The sequence below is a fragment of the Paramisgurnus dabryanus genome, chromosome 2, assembly GCF_030506205.2.
Source record: "Paramisgurnus dabryanus chromosome 2, PD_genome_1.1, whole genome shotgun sequence".
Taxonomy (NCBI): domain Eukaryota; kingdom Metazoa; phylum Chordata; class Actinopteri; order Cypriniformes; family Cobitidae; genus Paramisgurnus; species Paramisgurnus dabryanus.
In genome coordinates, this window is record NC_133338.1 from 22,223,765 (window position 1) to 22,247,735 (window position 23,971).

At 37.2% G+C, this 23,971-nt stretch overlaps 2 protein-coding genes across 2 annotated transcripts; both read left to right on the forward strand.

Annotated features, from left to right (window-relative positions):
* The first annotated feature begins 233 nt into the window (after positions 1-233).
* Positions 234-5,776, forward strand: tmem256 (transmembrane protein 256). Its single transcript, XM_065269869.2, has 4 exons — positions 234-386; positions 555-592; positions 795-875; positions 5,358-5,776. Exons 1-4 carry the CDS (start codon positions 305-307, stop codon positions 5,499-5,501), a joined length of 345 nt encoding a protein of 114 aa, XP_065125941.1. The 5' UTR covers positions 234-304; the 3' UTR covers positions 5,502-5,776.
* A 2,291-nt stretch (positions 5,777-8,067) lies between these two features.
* Positions 8,068-21,971, forward strand: tmem102 (transmembrane protein 102). Its single transcript, XM_065269768.2, has 3 exons — positions 8,068-8,190; positions 8,811-9,016; positions 16,667-21,971. Exons 2-3 carry the CDS (start codon positions 8,821-8,823, stop codon positions 18,025-18,027), a joined length of 1,557 nt encoding a protein of 518 aa, XP_065125840.2. The 5' UTR covers positions 8,068-8,190; positions 8,811-8,820; the 3' UTR covers positions 18,028-21,971.
* Positions 21,972-23,971: the final 2,000 nt, after the last annotated feature.

Here is a 23,971-nt window from a genome sequence, read left to right on the forward strand (position 1 = left end):
TATTTTTATGACCTTGACTAAAAACTATTTTATTTAAAGTATTTTGAAACTCAATGTAATATTTTTTAATAATGTATAATAAATGTGGATTTTTATTTTTAATAAAGTATTTATATAATGTTTGTACTTTGTCCTTGTTACCGAGCAGCTTTGTAGTCACATGATGTGTAACTGTGTAGTTGGACGCCATCTTGGCTCGGATCTCGTAATTGCCGTTAGATGGCGTCGCTCTTCCTGTTAGATCCGTAATGACAGCAGTTTCCTGCAGGCTGCTTTCAGTTCATCACTGTGCTTGTCTGGAGTCATGAGCGCCTCTTCGCTGGTTCAGAGGTTAGCAGGCATTTCTGGAGCTCTTGCAGTCGCTGCAGGTGCATATGGGGCGCACGGTAAGTGTCTTTCTGAGCCTTTTTGACAGGTCTTTATTAATGCGATCCAAAATATTGTATATCGGTTTGGCGAGTTGACATAACAAACTGAGCGCACATCATATAAATGGTGACAGCGTTATCATAGTCTGGTGAAACGTAACTTTTCTCTATGTCTCTGTCTTGTAGGCTTTAGACGCAGTGAAGCGAGTGATTACCAGAAAGAGGTATTTATGTTCTGTTTATATTATGTCATAAAAAGTTTATTATGTACATTGTGATGCCTTTGGAGAAATAATAAGTCAAGTTTTTGTAATCTACTTCGTTGACACTAAATATGACACTAAAGATTATGAATCTGATGTATAATTTGTAGTTATTTGTTCTGTAACGTTGATGATGATGTTCTGTTTTTTTCTGTACTTTCAGTTGTATGATACAGCAAACAAGTACCATATCTATCACAGTTTGGCGTTGATAGGAGCTGCTCGGTGCAGAAAACCTGCTCTGGTACTGTGAATACACTTTCCATCTTACAATTCAGACGTTATAAACATTTTAAACTGTAAACATAAGTTATAGGGGCGGTTTCCCAGACAGGGGTTATAGTCCTAGACTAAAATAAATGTAAGAGCTGTCCAAACTGAAAACAACTTGCACTGACATATCTTAAAACGCATGTCACGTAACCATTCATGCACCCTAACCCTAATGTTTCTTGAAATGAGAAATATTGGCGACTGCTCCAGTAATAGCTTGTCTTATAGTTTAACGGCACAATGGCTTCTATAAAGACAACAAAATCAGCAAAGCCTGCAGTTCCATTTCCATGTTATTGTTTACAAAGTCTTTCATTGTCATCTTCCAGTAGTGTAATGATCACATGATAGGGGAGTAAATTTATAAGGTAGTCGCGTCACTGCTTTGCCATATTTGAAACGCCTCCAGGTTTTGCTGAGACAAGACTTATCAGATACTAAGCATGCACAAAGTCTCTTCCCCAAAAGATGTCATTCTTTAACAGCTGACATTTGTCTTTTTAGTGGGAGGCAGGACTAGAGCAGCCATATTGACTGTTTTGACTTTCTCCATTTATATAAATATCAATGACAATGACCCATCTTGTTAATATTAAATATCTTTGGACAGAGTTAAATAAAAATGTGGGCAACTATGCCATCATTTTCAACAGTCTCAGTTTTGTCACTCTATACTGAAACGCTTTCCCAGAGTGTTCAAACCAATAAGGAATCTGCAGCATTTCTTAAAAGTCTCAGTTTTTGATGGTTGAAAACTCAGGAGTTGTGTGGATGCCAGGCATAACCATAGCAAAACTCTCTGAATTTTTAAACAAAACACAAGTTATGTGTTTTAATTTATGCCAAGCTGACGGTCGGTCGTCAGGCAGGTTTTTGAGTGTCATCTGACATCAGATTTTCTGTGTGTTCCGCACAGCTGGCTAAAGCAAGTCACCGTCACCTTTTTAATTTAATCTGGCATGTCCAGTTGGCGTACATCTGGGAGTCAGATAATTCTGATTGGCTGTTTGGCCTAGCCAACCAGTGCACAAAAAGAAAAACAGAAGTGATGGAGCAAACATTAGGGAATTCACAAAACGCTAATTTTTCCATCTCTCATTTTAATCCGTAAATATTTTTAAAAAGTAAGGCTTAAAGGAATATTCCATTTTCTTAAAAGAAAAATCCAGATAATTTACTCACCACAATGTCATCCAAAATGTTGATGTCTTTCTTTGTTCAGTCGAGATGAAATTATGTTTTTTGAGGAAAACATTGCAGGATTTTTCTCATTTTAATGGACTTTAATAGACACCAACAATTAACACTTAATTCAACACTTAACAGTTTTTTTCAACGGAGTTTCAAAGGACTCTAAACGATCCCAAACGAGGCATAAGGGTCTTATCTAGCAAAACAATTGTCATTTTTGACAAGAAAAATAACAAATATACACTTTTAAAGCACAACTTTTCGATGAGGGTCCGGTCCAGCGTGACCTAATGTAAATTCGTAGTGACGTAGGGAGGTCACGTGTTACATATATGAAACGCACATTTGCGGACCATTGTAAACAATAAACTGACACAAATACATTAATTAGTATCAGTTGACATACAACAACGTAGGAACGGTCCTCTTTCACCACATTTGTAAACACTGGGGCGGAGTTTCGTGTTCGTCCTCTGTGACCTCTTGACGTGATGACGTATTGCGTCGGGTCACGCTAGTGCATGACGACCGGATCTAAACGAGAAGTTGTGCTTTAAAAGTGGATATTTGTTATTTTTATTGTCAAAAATGACAATCGTTTTGCTAGATAAGACCCTTATGCCTCGTTTGGGATCGTTTATAGTCCTTTGAAACTCCGTTGAAAAAACTGTTAAGTGTTGAGTTAAGTGTTAAGTGGTGGTGTCCATTAAAGTCCATTAAAATGAGAAAAATCCTGCAATGTTTTCCTCAAAAAACATAATTTCTTCTCGACTGATCAAAGAAAGACATCAACATTTTGGATGACATGGTGGTGAGTAAATTATCTGGATTTTTCTTTTAAGAAAATGGAATATTCCTTTAAGTCATAACAGATAAATCACAAATCCGTCTGTGGTAAGGGAGATTTGTGTGAAACTGGTAAGGGAGTGCTGTTTTGTTTATGTTTTGCATCCCAGCATTTACTGGCTCTTCTTGATTCCAGTTTTAAGTAATGAATACCAACTACTGCTACCTGCTGGTAACACAAGGATGCATAACGGATGTGCTACTTGGCCACTGTCCATTTGGAATGTCAGGGCAACTATTTACGTCAGACCCAGACGGAGCCAGTATGCGGGCAATGTGAGCCGAACCTACAGTCTGCTCTACTTTGTTGGCGTCGGATTGGCGTGTCAGTACCCTTATGGAGCAATATGTGCCACTTGGAATTTATTTCAATAGGCATTTCTTTTATGAGGGCATGTATTTTTCTAACATTGTAACATTATCAATTAATTTGAATGGTTACTTTGGAGTGGAAACCCACACTAAATATACCAAAAACTGAATTTTGTGAAATAAAAAACAAAAAAAAAAAACAGTAAAAGTTACAGATGTGACTAGTTAATGATGATTTCTTACAATCAAATTTTTTTAATAAAGTGTCAGGAAGGTCTAATTTCTAAGCTTCCTAATAAGTCCCCAAAAAACGAGTTTAAATGTGCAAGGTAAAAAACACTGTCATTTTCTCAAAACATAAATTCAATATTACCCCATTTCTGAGATCCCATTAAAAGATTCAGTCTGCATAAACCCCACCTTTCGGTAGCCTACGCTGCTCTGGCCAACTGACACAGTCTACTGTCCAACAATAGTGCAACATGCATTGACCTTATGCTAACGTGACTTACTGACAAGAAATTTTATAGTTTAAAAACCGACATCAATGCACATCATTCATCATTAATCCAAGAAATAAAAACGATGACAGACACTAACATTTTTACACTCATGTAAGCAAGTAACCGGGCCACAGCTAAACAGCAGTGCAATTGCTACATTTATTGCTAGTGTGACTTACTTATAAGACATTACAGCAAACTAGACATTCAGAACACTAAGAGGAAAAATAAACACATAACGTAATAATCATACTTACAGGTTGTGGGTAAGAGATGTTTTTTCAAATAAATTGGGTACTGAGCCATCTTTCATGGCCAAACGTTTAGCAAATCCCATGTTGAACAAATCATTTTAACCATTGACTCTTCACATCTTCATCCTTTGGTAGTGAAACCAACACAAACTTGCCTTTACAGCTGAAAACACAATGTCTTCTCGACATGATGTTAACACACTAACTAGCGGAAGTTAGTTTTTTTTTCGCGGGCAACTTTTTGTGTAACTACTTTGCACATCGTTTACATTGATGGACAGCTACATGACACACTGCAATACAGGTCATTTTCGATATTGGATCTGTCTGGCACTTTAAGATTTTACTCCAAATGAACTCAATTAATAAGTACTCTATATTATTTTATATAGACGGTTTCAGCAGTAACAACATAAACAAGCGGCTGTCGTGGTCCGCACGTAACTTCATGTAAACTCCGCTAAGAATAAATAACAACAAAGTTCTTTAAACGTAGTTTATTTATATAACAAGCAAAAAAAACAACACATTGATTATAGGGATGCACCGATACCACTTTTTTTGAATACGAGTACGAGTACTTACATTTCAGTACTTGCCGATACCGAGTACTTAATAAAAAAACATGATTTAAATTTACATGTAACAGCTTTAGTCATAAAATTTAACAAAAAACAAAGGACTAGTTTTCCCGTTTGTTGTAAACTCTGCCTCTTTGGACAACACAAGAGACATTAACCCCTTACGCGCCGCTCAAACATAGACATTTCTCAGACCGTGGTATCGATTCCAGGTATCGGGGGACTTTTAACGAGTACGAGTACGAATGTGGTATCTAGGCCGATACCAGTATCCGTATCGGTGCATCCCTAATTGATTACATAGGAAACCAAAACATTTGTTATTTTTGACGAGGCATTTGTTCAAGACATCAGTAAAGCAACTAGTCAGACCATTCAAAAAAGGAAACCAGATGTAAAGTTCAGATCTAGACGTGTATCACGTCAGCGCACGTGCGTCCGATGAAACAATATTTGTATGTAGTGTTCCTGGCATTTTTGACCAGGATGCTTTTTTGTATATCTCTTTATATTGTGGGTCTCCATCTACTTTTCAGAATGCGTTTTAAGTTACAAATAAGATTGATAGAATTCCTTCATATTAAACATCTGCTGTGCTTCTTTGTTCAGAAACATATCCATTAACAATGTGCTATTTTTTACTCAACAACAATAGAGTAATTTTCGATGTTGTGATGCATCATGTCTTGAACTGTTACATATGTATTCTATTGTGTGCTTGTCTGAAAGGATATAAATGAACACATGCTTTTCTTTTCTTTCATAGGCAGGTGCAATTCTCATTGCCGGCATGGGCTGCTTCTGTGGTCCTTTGTACCACCAGGCTTTAACAAATGACCCCAGCTTCAGTAAGCTGGCACCGATCGGGGGAACACTACTCATTGTTGGCTGGGCTGCAATGGCTCTTTGAACTTTAACATCTTCATCTGACAGTCCGTGACTTTTTGACTCCAGCATTTTCAGAAAAGTTTGTCATTTAAACCATAAAAGAAGAGATTTGGAGCGGCTAAAGGAGGGAAGGGTGGAGAAATCCACTGCTTATCTAAACTTTTCTTAATCATGTCTGGAAAGTAATGATAAGGCTTTGGGATCAAATATCTTTTTTTTCACATTGTGAGTGAAAGTGAGTGTGTATGTACATACTTTTTCTTTTTTTTGAAAAAATAAAGCTGTCTTAGATGTTGATTGCCAGTTTGACCTTCTGATATTGCGGTTTGTGTAACTGTGTTCACTGAATAACTCGCAGGTCAATCATAAAATGTCTCAATAGCCTTTGTACTCTAGGTATGACAGTACAAAGTATTTCATTACCGGTGACCTCACTTTTAGCACTTGCAGTGTCTAAACTTATCTTTATTCAGAATGAAAGTGAAATCCAATGAGCTTCTAATTCTAGTGCCTGTGACTGTCGGCACATAGCTGGGTTAGGGACCTTTATAAATTGCTTTATAAATCCTCAGGTCAATTTGCAAGGGCAGCTTCATAAGCCAACTCCATTGAGGCGAGAGGCTTCCATTGAACGCTGCACGTCCCAATAAAGTGATCACACTACTCGTAAAACCCTCATTAACTCTGACTATTAGCAGAGCCCTGCAAATCAGGGCAAGGCAATCAAACAACTTTAGTCCTTTCCTCGCCGGACTGATGGAAGAATAAGAAATTGTCTGTGATAGTTAAAAGGAAGACATTCATGCATAGACTTGAAAAGTCAAACAATGCAAAGTCCGTTTTCTGCTATGCATCGGCTAAACAAGCCAAAAAAGTGTTTTTGTCTTTTGAAGATCTTTAATTTGATTCCTGCTTTGAAGTTTCCGACTTGTTTCCTCTTCCTCCTTTTTGACACTTCTGTAGCACTGGGAATTCCACCAGTCATTCATTACTGAAGTTAGATAAGGGTCTCCTAGTTAAAATCCATAAAAGCGTATCACGTTCTGCTTCACGAGGCCATGTTAAGTGTCTCCTTCTTGTCTCTGTCTGTATAGAATCAGCCAGCAAAAATCAATGTTTAAAGCACGCAATGCATCGCAGTGGCTCTGTGGTCATTCAGTCGTAAAATTCTCATTGCGCTTGGATGATCTTTCTGTGTTTAAAGCAACATCTTGGGGACAGCACTGGGGGAAAGAAACTTTTAACTTGATTTTACCAGTTTGATGAAGTGTTCAGCGGTGACGAGGTAGGAAAAGTTAATTGCGATGTCCTGTCAGTATTTCGAAGCAATGTGGTTTACATTCGCTTCGCAGAAAATCACTTGACGTTTTGTGACATACCTTCACTTACCACAACAGCGGCACCCATTTCAGTTTCTAGTCAAAATCAGTGTGAGCCTGGTTGTCAATCATTGTGCACATAAGAGGCTACGTCATGAGAAAGAGATGGCATATAAAAGTGTGGTGGGAGGAAATGATTTTTTATCTGAATGAAAAGCCCTCATACACTGATACGATTAACCAAAGGCCTGTCATAAGTACTATCTTTTCTGCTCCCTCTTCAAGGCATCAATCATATCAGCACATCCCACAAAAAAGTGTTAATAAAATTTTACGTTAACATATCGGTCTCCCTTCAACCCTGCCACCCTCATAAAATATCAATCTTTTTTTCTTATATGTCATTTCAAAAGCTATCACTTTTTCAAATTAAAATCTTGCTGTCTATACTTTTTGTGGCGTGAACCCAGTCAGCTTTCCTCTACTTAGGTCTGCGCGTATGATCAATTGATGGACAGATGGCCACTGCAGATTTGTGTGGGAAGTAAGTGGTTTAAACGGGACTAAGATGAGTACTGTATTAGAAACATTTTATCAGATGTTCAGTTGTAAATTAGAAGGTATAGGCAACTAACTTGGATGGTGCAGTGGTGATGGTAAGAAGTGAAGAATCGCTAATGTCTCCGGCCTGTTCCGTTCATTTTTAGGACATCAATTATTTGCGCTGTCAGCGTTTCAGGGGAAGTGTTTCAAGGTGAGACCACATAAGATGGAGTTGAAATGGCACAGGGATATCGTTTGAAGATCGTTTCATCACTTTTTACCTCATGGCGAGGAGGAAAAGTTTCAGGGCGACTTTAAAAGAGTCTATCAAGGTTACTCCTTCATTATTAGAGAAATTAACGACTGATATATCATACAGTATAATTATATACTGACCATTTCTATTGCTTCAACATTAAAATAAACAAAACAAAAACATTGACACCGTTTTCTTATACATTTTTATAATAATTCATAAATAATGGTCAAATCCACTAAAAGTTCTATACAATTGAACAATATTTACATTAATTCATTAAGCAAATAAAAAATACGTTTAAACTGCATATACATTCTCTGCCTACTGTAGTCATGGAAACTATTTAACATTGACTATTTATTTCAAGCTGACGTGCATTAGACATTAACAGGCAGTATATCCATATACAATCTATACACCCTCCTTAAAATACTACTAATCCCAAGATCCTCAGAGGAGGTCCACGATTTCCGGGAATGGTGTTGCCAGTGGGAAGGTGCGCGTGGGGGACCTGTTGGAAATGACGGGAGCTGAAATACAAAATCAAAACAAACAAGCCGGGGTCTGAAGCAAAGAGCGTCCGGTCTTAGGTAACCAGCGTGTGTGTAAATTCAAGAATGAATGTAATCGCTGAATCTTGTGGACTGTAGCTGGTTAGCACGTTAGCTTTTATATTTACTAATCCACACCTGCTAGTTAGCTAATTTGAGCTGCTTGATCTCCGTGCATAACTGTATGTGTATGGACACATGCTCATATCATCTGAAAAATATTCCCACCTCCTACAGCACATTTCGGGAGAAAGCTTTACTGTTAACGTACTGTCAAAGGCGTCGTTGTTTATAATAGTGAACTGTCAAGTGTTTTAGTTGTTTCACTGGAGAAACATTAGCTGGCTAATTTGCTACTTAATCTGCCACTGTTTGACCTACATTCCGATGCAGTGGGTGTAAATAAGTAGAGGTGTTCAGCAACTATTCAGCCATTATTACAATATAATCCGAAGTTAGCGGCCGGGATTTAGTCGGGTCTCATTTTGGTTGAAATGCTGTGTAGATTGAATAAACAAAATTAAGTTTTACTCTATTTTTAGGGACTGCATGATTACGAATACAAACAATCACCTTACACGGTGAACAGATTTGTTGATAATATTGAAACTGTCATAGTTTTATTACAGTTTGGTTATATAGTGTCACGTTTTTCTCAGGTAATGCCCAATGGAGACGCTCATGAGTGCCGTAGCCCCGCGTGCACTGGCGAAGCGGGTGTCCGAGGTGGATTTCCGCTCGGGCACGACACTTGAGCAGCTGTCTGCGCAGGTGCAGGAGCTGGTGCAGCTGGAGCAGGGGGAGTTTGGAGACCAGACGGCGCTTGAGGTGCACACAGCCAAAGATTTTATCTTCAACATGCTGGGTGCGAACACAAACACAACACTATATCACATATAAAACTTATATATTATACTTGCTGGTTGTCAAACTTTGAAGTATACTGTATAGTTAATGCGATATACCACACACCTGGTTATTCTTTCTGATAGGGTGATCTGTGTGAATTAAAAGGCATATTAAAAATCTCCAAAAATTATCTTGGCCAAAGAACTTGGAAAAAGTATTTGCAAATACTTTTGCAAAGCGGATAGAAAGATATAAGAAGTGTCACCGTTTGCAGGGAAAGTGTTCATGGGACTCTTCCCAGGGAACACATGTATAGATTGAATGCACTATTAGTCGCTTTGGATGAAAATGTCTGCAAAATGCGCATGAAAAGGTCTGGCATTATTTGTGTGCAAATGGCACTTTATTTGATCATGTATAACATTGTGAATGTCATTTACAGTAAAACTAGTCACATTTAGTTAAAGGGGACATATTATGAAAATCTGACTTTTTCCATGTTTAACTGCTATAATTGTGTCCCCAGTGCTTCTATCAACCTAGAAATTTTAAAAAATATCAACCCAGTAACTTAGTTTTGGTAAACCATTCTCTGCAAGCATGTGAAAAAATAGGTAATTGTAATTTGGCTCCTATTGTGATGTCAGAATAAGGTAATACCGCCCCCTTTATCTGCACTATCCAACCACAGCAAAGCCATTTAGTACATAGAGAAATTGAGAGAGAGAAAACAATTCACAGCAAAATTGAGTTTCAATTGCAACAAACCACCAACATTGTGATCAGTGTTTGCACTTCAGACGCTCATTTGCATTTTAAAGGACACACCCAAAACGGCACACTTTTGCTCAGACCTAGATTAAGACTTAGTTTACATCTTTAAAAAAATCTCATAATATGTCCCCTTTAATGTTTTAAAATATACAAAAAAGTATGTTATTGTTTGCTGTTAAAAAGTTAAATAGTGCTAATAATAAGGATATTTTCCAAGTCATAAGTGGTTTTCCAAGTCTTTGATTCAAAATATGACTCAACAGACCTGTATGTCCAGCAGATGTCCCTACTTCTTACATTTTGGGGCAGTTTCCCAGACATAGTTTATAGACCAATTTAGAGTAGAGTTACGTCACTGCAAGCTGCGCACGCAATGCGGTTGCAGAAAAACAGTGGAAATGAATTAGACACGATTGAAAAGAGCAAGATAACTCACTAGAAAATGTCCTGTTGTGCTGTTAAGTGTCAGAATAAGAATGCCAAAAAAGATGGCTTTCATTTTTATAGAATACCATCGTCGAAGACATCATTTGAAGATAAACGTAGGTGTTTATGATTACATTAAGCCCTTAAACGGACAGAATGGAGCGAGGAAATCATCTGGAAATCTTTTAATAATTAGAATAGAAAATAAGTAGAGAAGATGTCCGGTGTTCTGTCGAAGTTTGTTCCCTCCACGTGTTTCTTATAGCGTTTTTATCACGTTACAATTATAATTTATTAAGGAAGAAATAATAGAAAACAGGAAAATTATGAAATATTTAATAAACGCTATTATATATAATACATGATAGTATTGCTTTTACATGTACTTTTAGCGATTCAGACTGTAAAAATAATTGATTTAGCAAAAAAGAACAATACATATACATGACATACATGCATATCAGTAGCCAAGCCATTTAAACTTTTTATCTATCTAAAAAATAAACGTAACGTGATTAAAACGCTATAAGAAACATTGCACTAAAGGGAAACATAGGGGAATCAGACTTCGACAGAACACCGGATCCATAAAAATCACGGTTTAACGCTAAAACACTTCACAACCCTACTGCGGAGCAGTCACTTTCTGCAACCAGTTTGGCTCCGCCCACAAAAAACGTCATCTCTGTTTGCAAACACGAAATTGTAGTTCGCCCAAAAATGAAATTCTGTCAACATTTACTTACTCTCATGTTGTTGCAAACCTGTATAAATTTCATTGTTCTGATAAGCACAAAACTAGAAATTTTGAGGAATGTTTGAAACGAAACCGATCAGAAGCCCCATTGACTTCCATAGTATTCTTTTTCCTATTGTGGATGTCAATGGGGCTTCTGATTAGTGAGTAAATGATGACAGAATTTTTAATTTTGGGTGAACTCTCCCTTTAAGCCTGGTCCCGAACTGAAATGCATGTTTTAGCCGTCTTAACTGTTTGAGCTGTCTCTACACCTTATTTATACTTTTACTCTCCAGCTCTGTTTATTGTTTGTCTCATCTGTTGCATTGCTACCCAGGCTTCTTCTGTATAGTTTGCTTGTTTTTTATTTCTTTTGGACTTGTGTTTATTAACATTTGAGAAAAATATTTTTTGCAATCTGTCCTTTGTTACTTTTTTTATCTGCCTGCTGCCACCTTCAATTGTTTAGTTTCTGTTTATCTGTCTCTCCTTTAACCTCTTGATGTTCAGCCAAAAGCTTCCCTCTTATTTTTTTCCCACCTGCTGTTCACGTCTCTAAAAATATGCAGACTTTTTCAGCAAAGCATCCATCATACACCCACTGACAGTGATGGGTAGAAAGCTTTTATTTTTGTGCTTGGTAAGGTGCTGCTTAGCATTAATTTTGATGATTCCTTCATGTATGATTAAACAACTGGTGATCGGCATATGTAGACCTTTTATTTGTTGTCACTTCTGAAAGCCAAAACAGAATAATTTTAAACATAAACTCCTTGAAATGAAAACATGTTTGCTCCATTGAGCATTCCACACCTGCTTGACTTGTAAACTGTAACATACCTTATGCATACTAAAATCTAGATTGATCACAGTAAAGGTAACTACTTGAGATTATGAACCCTTTTTCTCTCAGCAGAGCTAATTATTTTAACCAGTGGTATAAATTTAAAATTTTTTAAAGGACAAAGGACTTCATTACTATTGCAGAAATGTAAAGAATGCTCATTATTGAGTTTCATTGTCTTGTTGAAGTAAAGGTCACTGTGACCCTTGTCTCGCATAACCAGACCTTCAGACTGCATTATAGCAGCTTTATTGACCAAGGACTGGCCAAGAGGCTCTGACTGACATGCAAAGCAAATCGCAGTTCAGCTTTGTTTCCACACTGCAAACCCTTACTAATACTATACTTACTAATACACAATTACACACCAAAGGAAATGTAAAATTGTGAATCGGATAATAGGTGCTCTTTAACCTTTTAACCTACAAAATCCATAAACTTAAAAAATTCAAATGTATTGAGATTAAAATCGCATTACAAAATGCTGTAATCAATACCCATAAGCCTTTTTGCCTGAATATTTTAAATATTTATGCTTGGCCAAAAAAGGTCTCATAGGTTAATTAAAGGTCATATAAGGGTTTTAGCTCATACTTGAAAGATTCCAATCTGAAGTCCCTAAACTTTACTCACTTCAGTGGGCAGAGCACTTGATGTCTTAACTCTGGAGGCAAAAGTGCATTTGTGACTTATAATATAAGCTTTGGGAATGTGCTTGGCAACGGGAGGACTAAAAACATCTTAAATGGACAAGGAGTTTACACTTGGCACATTCGCGGGTGTCTAAACCAACATGAAATACAGTAGCACTGGAACTAAAAAAAACAGCGCTTAGCCCTTTCAATAATTTGCTATGTTTTGCTCTAGTTATACCATCGTGTAGCTATGGGTATTTTTATTGAAACTTTAGGAACCACAAACCAACCATTGATTTATTACAGGGACCATAGTTTATCATTATATTTGGATTTTTGATTATATAGATAAGTATATTTATATGACTTATTTATATGAGTCGGCCAATTTCAGATGTAGTCACATGAAACGTTACAGAAAATGGCATTAGCACCACTACACAAAACAATGTCTTTTGCACTTAATGCATGTGACCATTTACTCCATGTTAATGGTGTAAACCAATGTGCTCATGCAAATGGGTTGATTATAATCCAGGAATGACTATTGGGACCCTAACATATAAATTATGTTGTTACCCTTTAGTTTTCCCTTGGTGATGTCTTTGTTGGTTCATTGAATACCCACATAGTTGTTTCCTTTAGAGCTAGACCGATTAAACGGTTTGCCGATTAATCAGCATTTATAATTCATTGGTGGAACTAAAAATCCATGCCAATAGTTTTTCCGGGTGTGTCCATTGCTTCATATCATTATGAAGTAATTATTTGGCTGAATAGATGCTGCATTAGCAAAGAAACAACAGCAGGAACGCAAGTTTGTTATAAAGGCTGACAGAAAAATAATATTAGTAGTACCTCAAACAATTACACGAAAATAAACGCAGATAAATCCAACTTAAATGTTTAATGTCATGATTAGTACATTGATTTGTATTCGTTTATTTCCAGCGGGTTACTTTTATCCTTATTTCAAGTTAATAACGGGAGAAAGCGAACTATGTGCAGCGGTCGGCGTCATTAACATATCCAACAAATCAAAATCTGATAACAGTTTTTTTATCATCCCCGCAATACATCTTTTGTTGTTTTGATTAAATAATCATTAAGTGTTAAAACAGAAACAAATAAAGTACAAGACTACACACATAATTTACATTTACCATTTGTTGTATTTCACAGAAGTATTAACTTCAATACTTATTGATATATTAATATAAAGTTATTTATTTCATTTAGCACATTTCATAATTCAGTACTGTTGTTTCATTACTTTTGTTATACATTTCAGCACTAACAGTTTCACTTTGAGTGTTATGTTTGTTTTTATCTAGCATCCATTTTAAAACGATCAGTCGATTAAAACGATAATCAGTCGGTTATCGTCAAGCAGGGACCAACTTAGTTATCGATATCGGTAAAATCCTCTATCGGTCAACCTCTAGTTTCCTTAATCCTTCCCCTAATAGGGTCTGATTCCTGTAGCTGGTAGATCATGGTGCTAACAACACCTAGGCAAAGTGTTTGATTTTTTTTAAGGTACAAAAATGATAAAATATATAGTTAAATGCACTCCAGGTCACTCTGAATGAAAGGATATGAATAAAAAAATGCAAAATGCTAATAATATACGTCAGGTTTGTAGGGTGTCTTACAGTTTATGGCGAAATCAGCTTCCATATGACAAGGAGTCTCATCTAATTTAAATCCATAATGTAGTAATTAAGCTGGAAAAAGCCACAGAATAAATTAAAATGTCACAAGGTGGGTTGTTTGTAAATCTTGACTTGACAGCAGTGCACGCTGAGCTCTAATTAATAACGGTTGTAAAAGTGCTTATGCTAACCAGCTTCCCTTGGCACCTGTCATGAAGATTAAAAAGTATTGTTTTTCTGTTTTTGAGTGGTCAATAATAGTAACCCTTTGATGGAGCTATCCCCCTAGAAATTCACCCGATGGGTCTGATAAACATGAATTGATTTGCAGTTTTAGTCTGATAATTACTAAAACTGTTGTTGGTTGTATGCCCATTGAAATAATTCCTGTCATTTAGTTCCTTATGGGGATCATTTTTGCATTATGGGACATTAAAGGTTTATTAGATAAGAGACTTGTATACCAAGTGTACTTAATCAGTAATTGTCTTCCTGTCAAAAGTACATTTTTTAATTACAGTGGGTTAGAAGGAAGTGTGTTTGTGATAAATAACTTTAGAACTCACTATTTTGCATCTTTATAACTTTTTAAAAGACATATATTTAATCTAAAAAAGATTCCTGGGGATTGGAAACTTCTAAATGTTAAAAAGCTATTAAAGTGCCATTACACATCTGAAAGTGAGATCAGTGGGTCACAATAGGCTTTATGCCCAGCTGCACTACTTCCTGAACTTCAGCCAGCTCCTTGTTTCCTGTCTGCTATTATTGGACAAACTGATTAATCCAGCTGTGTCTGATTATTGTTGTTATGACTACTGAGGTCAGGCTCACCTGGATTAATCAGTTTGTCCAATAATGGAAGACAGGGAACAAGGAGCTGGCTGAACTTCAGGAAGTAGTGCAGCTGGGCATAAAGCCTATTGTAAACAGAAGTGACGTAGGTAAATAATTTGGTCACAAATATTTTATTTTCTTCTGAACCTGAGAGAGTTTCTCTGACCTAAACTGAGAAGGGGCTCAAAGAGATCTCAGTCTTCTCTGGAAAATAATTTTCCTTTCTTTTCACCCTTGCTTTTTCAAAGCTTTGTTTTATCCCACTCATATTATTGCATTTTATGTTGTCAATTGTAGTTCTTAGTCTCTGAGAAGGTCTGAAAAGGTATATATATTTATTAGTGATAGGACAATATTAGGGCTGGGCAAAAAAATCGATCTTTCGATTAATCGTTTTTTAAAACGTGGTCGATTCAGAATCGATTCTCAAAGAGCAGAATCGATTTTTTTCTTTCATATTTCTTTCTGCAAATATTGAACGAAAGATTAACATTAATCGAATTACTAGTCTTCTTCACTAGATGTCACCCTCTTTTTTGTCTAGCGCATGTTACCAAGGAGCAAGAGGCAAGCCTATCATTCATTCATTCAGTGCTTTAAATGGCGGTTTCAGGTGCTTCGTCGATTTTATTAATTACCTACTTGTAGCCTGCTGTTCACTGTTCTTTTTATTAATATAGTATTTGTATTAAATCTATATTCATTGAGTTGAATAGAGTATAAAAACCGGTCCGAGAACCAGAATCGAGAATCGAAATCGAATCGATTTTGTAGCTTGTGAATCGAAATCGAATCGATCTGGAAAATCTGAATCGATACCCAGCCCTAGACAATATATTGCAGAGGCTGAAATATCGGCCAATATTTGGATTTTCTCCATCATCGGCCGTGAGATTTCAGGTTAATATGTCTTGTAAATGTTTAGTTTCACCAATTTTCTGTTTGTCTCTTATCTACTGTAATAACATTTGTGTTGTATCAGCCTCATATCGACCAATCGGCCATACCATTTTTTTTTTATTTTGGCATCGGTCATAAAAAACCCAATATTGGTCGACCACTAATATTTATACCACAAGGCTATTGAATGCTTTATTCTGATTGGTTTTCCATTGATATGCATTATTTTCTATAAACGCACACCTGACCTGTCAAATGTCTCTGGTAACCGTGGTATAAGCAAAATAATTGACTCCGGCCATTTGAGTTATTTGAAAATAATGACCCATAGTCTAACGGCACGACGCAACCTTGCGTGTGCATCATTTTTGAAAAAGTAAACGGCCTGTTGTCAGTGAATTCTTTTTTATTTGTTTTTTTAGCCAGAAACAGCAGGTCATTTTAGCTAAGACTGTCTAAATAAGACATAAAAGTGGTAACACTGACTTTGATGGGTTTTTTAAACCATCTGAGAGTTGTTGCTTCTTTTTATCTGTAGTAATGTGAAGTGTCCTTATGTTTGGTTCTTTGTACTTTTTGTATGATCACATCAATGCTCTTGCTAATGAGTCAACACTAAGCAGTTCTTACAATTTCATGATATACAGATATTTTCATTTCTGTAAAACTTATACTACATCTATCATGTTTACCCTATCTGGCATAGTTTGTTAGTCAATGCACAATTTCACAATGCTTACACACAGATCAGACAAATTTTGAACGTACGAATGTAGTTTTGCTCATTATGATATAATATTGCACAAGTCTTCCTTTTGTGTTTATTTTACCTTACTTATTTGATCTTACTTCACAGGGCTGGTGCAAAAGGTTGACAAGCGACTGCCTGTGGCAAATGAGTACCTGTTGCTATCTGGTGGGGCAAGGGAAGGTGTTCTTGACCTTAACCCGGAAGATCTAGGCGACTATGCCAAAGGAGTTGACTTTGATTTCGATTTCACTTTACTGGTCCCTGCACTTAAGCTGCATGATCGCAATCAGCCTGTAACATTGGATATGCGGCATTCTCCAGCATGCCATTCGTGGCTAAGTCTGCGCCTGTGTGACTCTGCAATGTTGTCACGTTGGAGTATCTGCTGCGAAGATGAGAATGAAAGCGAGAAGAAAGATGAGGACGAGGAAGAAGAAACTGAAGCTGTTCGAGGTTCAATTCCCTCCCTTCAGTCCTCCCAGTTATTAGATGGATGCTACTTTTCGCCTTTGTTGGTCACTGATTGGTTTTGGAGTGTAGTTGGGACGGCGGTGGAAGAGCTGCGGCGGAATCCTCAGAGGGGGATTCCGGTTCCTGACCGGGTGGAGCGGAATGGTCCACTGACAACCCTAATTCTCACGGCAGGGACTAGCCGTATTCTCTACGATTTGATTCCAGTCGTTTCATTTCGTGGCTGGCCAGCTATTGCACAAGGTTGGCTCACGACAAACCATTTCTGGGATGGTAAAATTAGTGAAGAGGAGGCCATTAGTGGGTTTTACTTGCTTCCATGCTGTTCACCAGCTGCCAATCCTCCTACCAGACCTGACCGTGAGTGGAGACTTGCCTTCTCCCGCAGTGAGGTTCAGCTGAAGAAATGTGTGCCCCATCCAATGGCACAGGCCTTCCAAGCAGCTAAAGCTGTTTTGTCAAGGCTTTTAGCCCGTCCTCGCACTGGCCTTAGTCTCTACCACCTACGTACCTTAATGTTTTGGGCATGTGACCGGTTGCCTACCACTTACCTTAGCTGCCCAGATCACGAGACACCTTCCCGGCTGTTCCTTGGTCTTCTGGATGACTTGGCACACTGCATTTTGGGCAAAAACTGTCCTAATTATTTCCTTCCCCAGTGCAACATGCTGGAGCACCTCACAGATGGTTCTGCCCTATTGGTTGCACGAAAACTTGCACACCTACGCTCGGATCCTGCTGAACACTTAAGAGCAGCATTAGAGCAGGCACAGCAGGCAAGCCAGCTTAAACGTGAGGCAGCGGGAGCAGCAAGCAATGGGCATGGGTTATCATCGCCTAAGCATGGTTATGGTGCAGGATCGCCACAAGATGACCGGTTGGCACAGCGACTACAACAGTTGGTAACAGAGAACCCTGGCAAGTCCATTTCAGTCTTCCTCAACCCAGATGACGTTACACGGCCACATTTCCGCATTGATGACAAATTCTTCTGACCAGACTAAGCTGACACCGCAACGTTTACACACTTCCCAGGGTTTTGGAACTCAGTGCAACCAAACTTACAATAGGAGGACTGTCTTAATGAATTACACCAAATCTTAAAAAAAAAACTGTTTTACACTCCAAACTGCTAGACTACAATCAAAGCACTTGCTTGAATCTCCATTAAGGAACTGTTAAGAGTTTCAACTATCCAAAGGTTTTAGACATGTCAGGGGGAACCGGAACAGTAGGGGAACAGATGGATTTTAAACACTAAAAACTCTTTCAAATGGTGGTTCAATAGCATCCTTCCGAAAATCCCCAGATGACAGATTGCACATAAGGTAGACTTAACCAATGATGATGTGCTGTGGGATTTCATGAGGGTTTTTACCGTGTCCTGATGCTTGATACTACTGAGAATTGAGATTACATATCTGCTGTTTCACCATAAAGCCTAAGGGCAATGCAACAGAACAACCAACTAGGCCAAGGTACATTATGATGAAACCGGATGTAATTTTTTTGTAGAGAAGTTTTAGGTTTGTTTATTACAATACTCTCTTGCTTTAGTCTTTTCTAGTCTGTCGGTTTCCCTGCTTTCACCTTGCTCAGGTACTTTTCTTTTTTGTTTTAACTGGTAAGATTTCAACTATGCTTTACAGTATAGATAAAAGCACAGTGAGAGAGAAAAGACGAGGAATATATCTCAAACACATGCCTTGTCTTTTGTAAGTAAGAAGCTGCTGTACAGCCTGTAGAAATTATTTTTTATTATTGTAGGTTTTTTTGTACTTTTGGGTATCTAGGTTAGAGTGTGCTGACAATGATGTATCAGATTTCAGAGACTGTTGATTTTTTTCGATTCTGGATAGTGATTGGTTAGGTTGATGACACTGATTGGGTAACAGCTATTCAGATTCCAGATTGCATGATCTGAACCCAAACAAAGGTCTCAGTCACGTTTCCAATCCATATGATATTGGATTGGAAACGTATAGCAAAGTTATAAAGCAGGATGCTTAAGTTTAAGTATTAAAGGAATGTGTGATGACACACACAATACACTGTCAAAAAAGGTATTTTCTGTTGGTGTGGTGGTACCCTTTAAAGTTCATTTTTGTACCTTTATGAGTATACATTTTATATACATTAAATATTATACACTAAGCAGCTATTGTGTACCTTAAAGGGATGCTCTATCCAAATATCAAAATTACCCCTTGATTTACCCCCTCAAGCCATCCGAGATGCTTATGTCTATCATTTTTCAGATGAACACATTAAGAGTTATTTTAGTAAATGTCCTTGCTCTTCCAAGTTTTATAATGGTAGAAAACAGGCGTCGTAACCTGAAGCTAGTTATTATAGTTTATAAAGTTTGAAATATGGATATTTTTCTTATATTATAAAATCAATTCCCCACAATAAAACCTTTATTAACCCCTTGGAGCCGTGTGGATTAGTTCTGTGAAGGATCAATGCACTTTTTGGGCTTCAAAGTCAGAAGTTGTTTCCTGAGGCTTGTTGTCTCCCATTATAAGCTAGGAAAAGCAAGGAAATTTACTAAAACTGTGTTTGTCTGAAAAATGATGGACATCTCAGATTACTTAAGGATAAGTCAATCATGGGTTCATTTTGATATTTGGCTAAAGAATTGCTTTAAGGAACAATTTGGTATTAGTTGCCTTTTAGGGGTACAAAACTGTTAACTGTACCTTTTAAATGGACACAATAGATCCTTAAAGGATTAGTCCATTTAAAAAAAATCCAGATAATTTACTCACCACCATGTCATCAAAATGTTGATGTCTTTCTTTGTTCAGTCAAGAAGAAATTATGTTTTTTTGAGGAAAACATTCCAGGATTTTTCTCATTTTAATGGACTTTAATGGACCCCAACACTTAACATTTTTAATGCAGTTTATAATTGCAGTTTTAAAGGACTCTAAACTTTTCCAAAATAAGGGTCTTATCTAGCAAAATAATTGTCATTTTTGGTAAGAAACATAAAAAATATGCACTATTAAACCACAACTTCTCGTCTATCTCAGGTCCTGTGACACGCCAGCGCGACCTCACGTAATACATCATCATGTCAAGAGGTCACGGATGACGTATGTTTACAAGTATGGAGAAAGAGGACCGTTCCGACATTGTTGTATGTCGAATGATACTAATTAATATCTTTGTGTCAGTTTATTGTGTAAAATGGTCCGCAAATGTGCGTTTCATATATGTAACACGTGACCTTTCAACGTCATTACGCAATTACGTGAGGTCGCGCTGGCGCGTCACAGGACCGGAGAAAGACGAGGCATTGTGGTTGAAAAGTGCATATTTTTTATTTTTCTTGCCAAAAATTACAATAGTTTCCCTTATGTCACGTTTGGGATCGTTTAGAGTCCTCTGAAACTGCAATTATAAACTGCATTAAAACTGTTAAGTGTTGGGGTCCATTCAAGTCCTTTAAAATGAGAAAAATCCTTTAATGTTTTCCTCAAAAAACATAATTTCTTCTCGACTGAACAAAGAAAGACATCAACATTTTGGATTACATAGTGGTGAGTAAATTATCTGGATTTTTTTAAAATGGACTAATCCTTTAAGGATCTATTGTGTCCATTTGTGTAATGTTTAGTAAAGGTACAAAACCGCCCCAGCGACCCACCCATTTTTTCTTGCAGTGTATAGTCAATGGGTCATGTATCTTCAGGGATAGGCGTACATGTGGAACGTCCTTGCTTCCTATCTTGCATTGGTGTCGGTGAAAGAGATGGATAGAAAAAGTCAAACACAATGTAGATGGATTAGACTGAACCAGTGGTGCTCCCGGGACTACAGACTGCCCCCATTTTCTCATTTGGTTACTGTCTACCTAATTTTTCTGCATGTCTGAATATTCCATCTCCTCCACTGTGAGTATGCTCAAGGATTGAAGAACAATATATTAAGGATAAATCGCATTAGTCCCCTTTGAGAGTTGGAAGACTATTCATGTGTTGCTGTCATGGCTGCTGTATATACACAGAGCAATCAGTAACAGTGTTGCCTTTGAATGACTTCAAAATCGAATAGGCTGAAAGAGATTTTCTACTGATTTATATTCTTGTTTTGTAAAGTGTGCATGAATTTGTGAGATGGCACTACTGAAGAGTTTGTGTAGTATTTTGCTGCCGTGGTACTATGTGCTTTTAATGTGATGTGGTACTTGCACTGTTTGCTGTATGCCAAGGAAAATACACCAAAGAATGATAAAGGCCTGATTGTTTTGATTAAATGATGTTTGTGTTACAATCTCAGAAATTAAGAAGGTATACATTACATACTGGTTCCTCAAAATCTGTTATCAGAATTGTACATATTAGGAAATTTTTATTCTGAGAGTGTATGAAGGCAATGGATGTTTCTCTATTGTATATTGTCAGGGTTCGACACTGTATACCTTAAAATGCCTATTTAGTTGGGTTTAAATGGTGTAAAATACCTGAAATTAATATTGATTGATTAGATTTGTAATGTTTTTTTGGCATATATTGTGATCGCTGTTTAGCACAATAACTGATTAACAGTGATACTATGCAATTTCAAAATCATGTCTGTAATGGTGGTATTAAGGCGCTATCATGGCTGTGATACTATTAGCATTTTATACAATGATTATTCATTCTTTAAGGAAAATCGATGTCAGGTGAAATATTTAATGGAAACCAAAGCGCATTTATTCTTTTCAACGTATTATTGATGCTTATGTGGTCCCACAAATTAAAACTGAATGGTCTATATTTAAATAGTACCAAATATTAATATATTTCATATTTTTACGTTTATCAAATAGCTTTTCTTTTCAAAGGGGGTTTGTCCTCTTAGTTATATAATTTTTGTTTTGTGTGTATGTGTGTGTGATGATGCTGGTTGTAGCATGAAATAAATAAAACATATTTCAGGATTTGTATTTTGGTTCATATTTGATATCTTTAAAAATGTACAGAAAGCCTTGTCATGCTCACAGCCTTTATGTTTGCCATATCTGGTGTCACGTAACTTCAAAAAAAATCTTTTCATAGCACAAATAGTTTGTATTACTTGGAAAAAACTCACCAAAATGCAAAATAAGATTTTCCCCAGTTGCCTCAAATGCAGTCTCCTAATTTGCAATGTATTGTTTGTCCAACAGAGGGTGCTCTTTGATTGGTATGTGAACTGCAATCTTCCATTCTCTACTGTACACATACTGTAACAACTCTGGAGACAAGACCTGATTCAGATGAGTCTGTAACTGCCCCAATCCTAGTGTTATGTGACTACATACAGTATCCTAATTTATAAGCAAATTTTGCTGTCCTATGTTAAGAAATTGCCACAGTTTACTCCGATTGTTAATCATATGGTTCTTTATTCAGATTGCATATAATGTTGACTAAACCTAACCATAATTAACTTGTTTTAGTTTTTAAAATATTAAACCACTATTTATGTTCCACATTTTCTGCCTATTACAATATAAAATGCTTGAGGTTAAATATTGATTTTTGTGGTGAAACCAATTTGAAAGAAGGGTGAAATGAAATACAAACACACTTGTAAACACAGTTCAATAGCTGTGAGCAATATTCCTATATATTCAAGCCCTGTTAAGAGTTTTAATAATTTATGACTGTTTAGGTCATAAGCACAGCACTGGATGACTGTATAGATACTGTAAATAAGTGATGTTAAAGGAAAACAAAGCCGTTTTCAATATTTTACTATATTCTTACCTCAACTTAGATGAATTAATACATACCTATCTTTTTTTATGTGTGCACTTAATCTTTGTACAGCGTGTCGTGAATGTGTTAGCATTTAGCCTAGCCCCATTCATTCCTTAGGATCCAAACACGGATGAATTTAGAAGCCACCAAACACTTTCATGTTTTGCCTATTTAAAGACTGTTACATGAGTTGTTACACAAGTAAGTATGGTGGCACAAAATAAAACTTGATTTAAAAATAAATAAAAATAAAAATAATTTTTTTTAATAAAAATGAGAACTATATTGTATGGCGGAAGACCACTTAGTTTGCAGCACTTCGACCTCGGCGTGCAGTAACATCATCACTCCTGACTACTGCCTCTCGCTCAAACTTCTGCAAATAATACTGCGCCCGAGGTCGAAGTGCTGCAAACTAAGGACGGTTTCACATTTGGTGCGATTGCCTGGTCCGAACCCGAGTTCGATTGCTTCCCCCTCCCCATGCCCCCCATGGACTGTGTTCACATATTATTTTTGCATCCGAACCACGGTACGCTTGCATCATCAAGCTGCAGCCGGCGCGTTCTCATGTTGCTTGGCAAACGAGAAGACGACAAGCGTGATTGACGAACTCCAAGCAGAGAGATGATTTCTGAATGCCTCCGCAAAAATTGACGTCGGCGGACAGACCGTTGTCATCGAAACGACTTTAGTATGTTTGGGGCAGACAGACGCAAGTGCGTTTCTGTATTATTTCTTTGAAAACAAAAACAAACGTTTAAAAAAATAAGAACAAAAGTCAAGCAAGCATTCTATGCATTTTGTTTTCAAGGTAAGTGCACGCACACAAACACACGTCTGTTTTGGTGGGACATTCCATATAATACGTAATTAACAGTGGTTCACTTCCGCGATTTGGTGCGATTGCGCTCACATTAGCAGCGAACCGATCTGGAGTTCACATGAACCGGACCCCAGACCACCCTTTTCAAGCGGACTCGAGTACGTTTCGCGGGTGCGCACCCGAGTTCGGAAGACAGCGTTTACATCATCCAAATGTACCAAACTCTGATGTCAATCGAACCCGGGTGCGCACCAAAAGTGCTAATATGAAAACGCCCTAAGTGCTCTTCCGCCATACAATATAGTTCTCATTTTTTATCCGATTAAAATCATTTTATTTTGTGCCACCATACTTACTTGTGTAACTACTCATGTA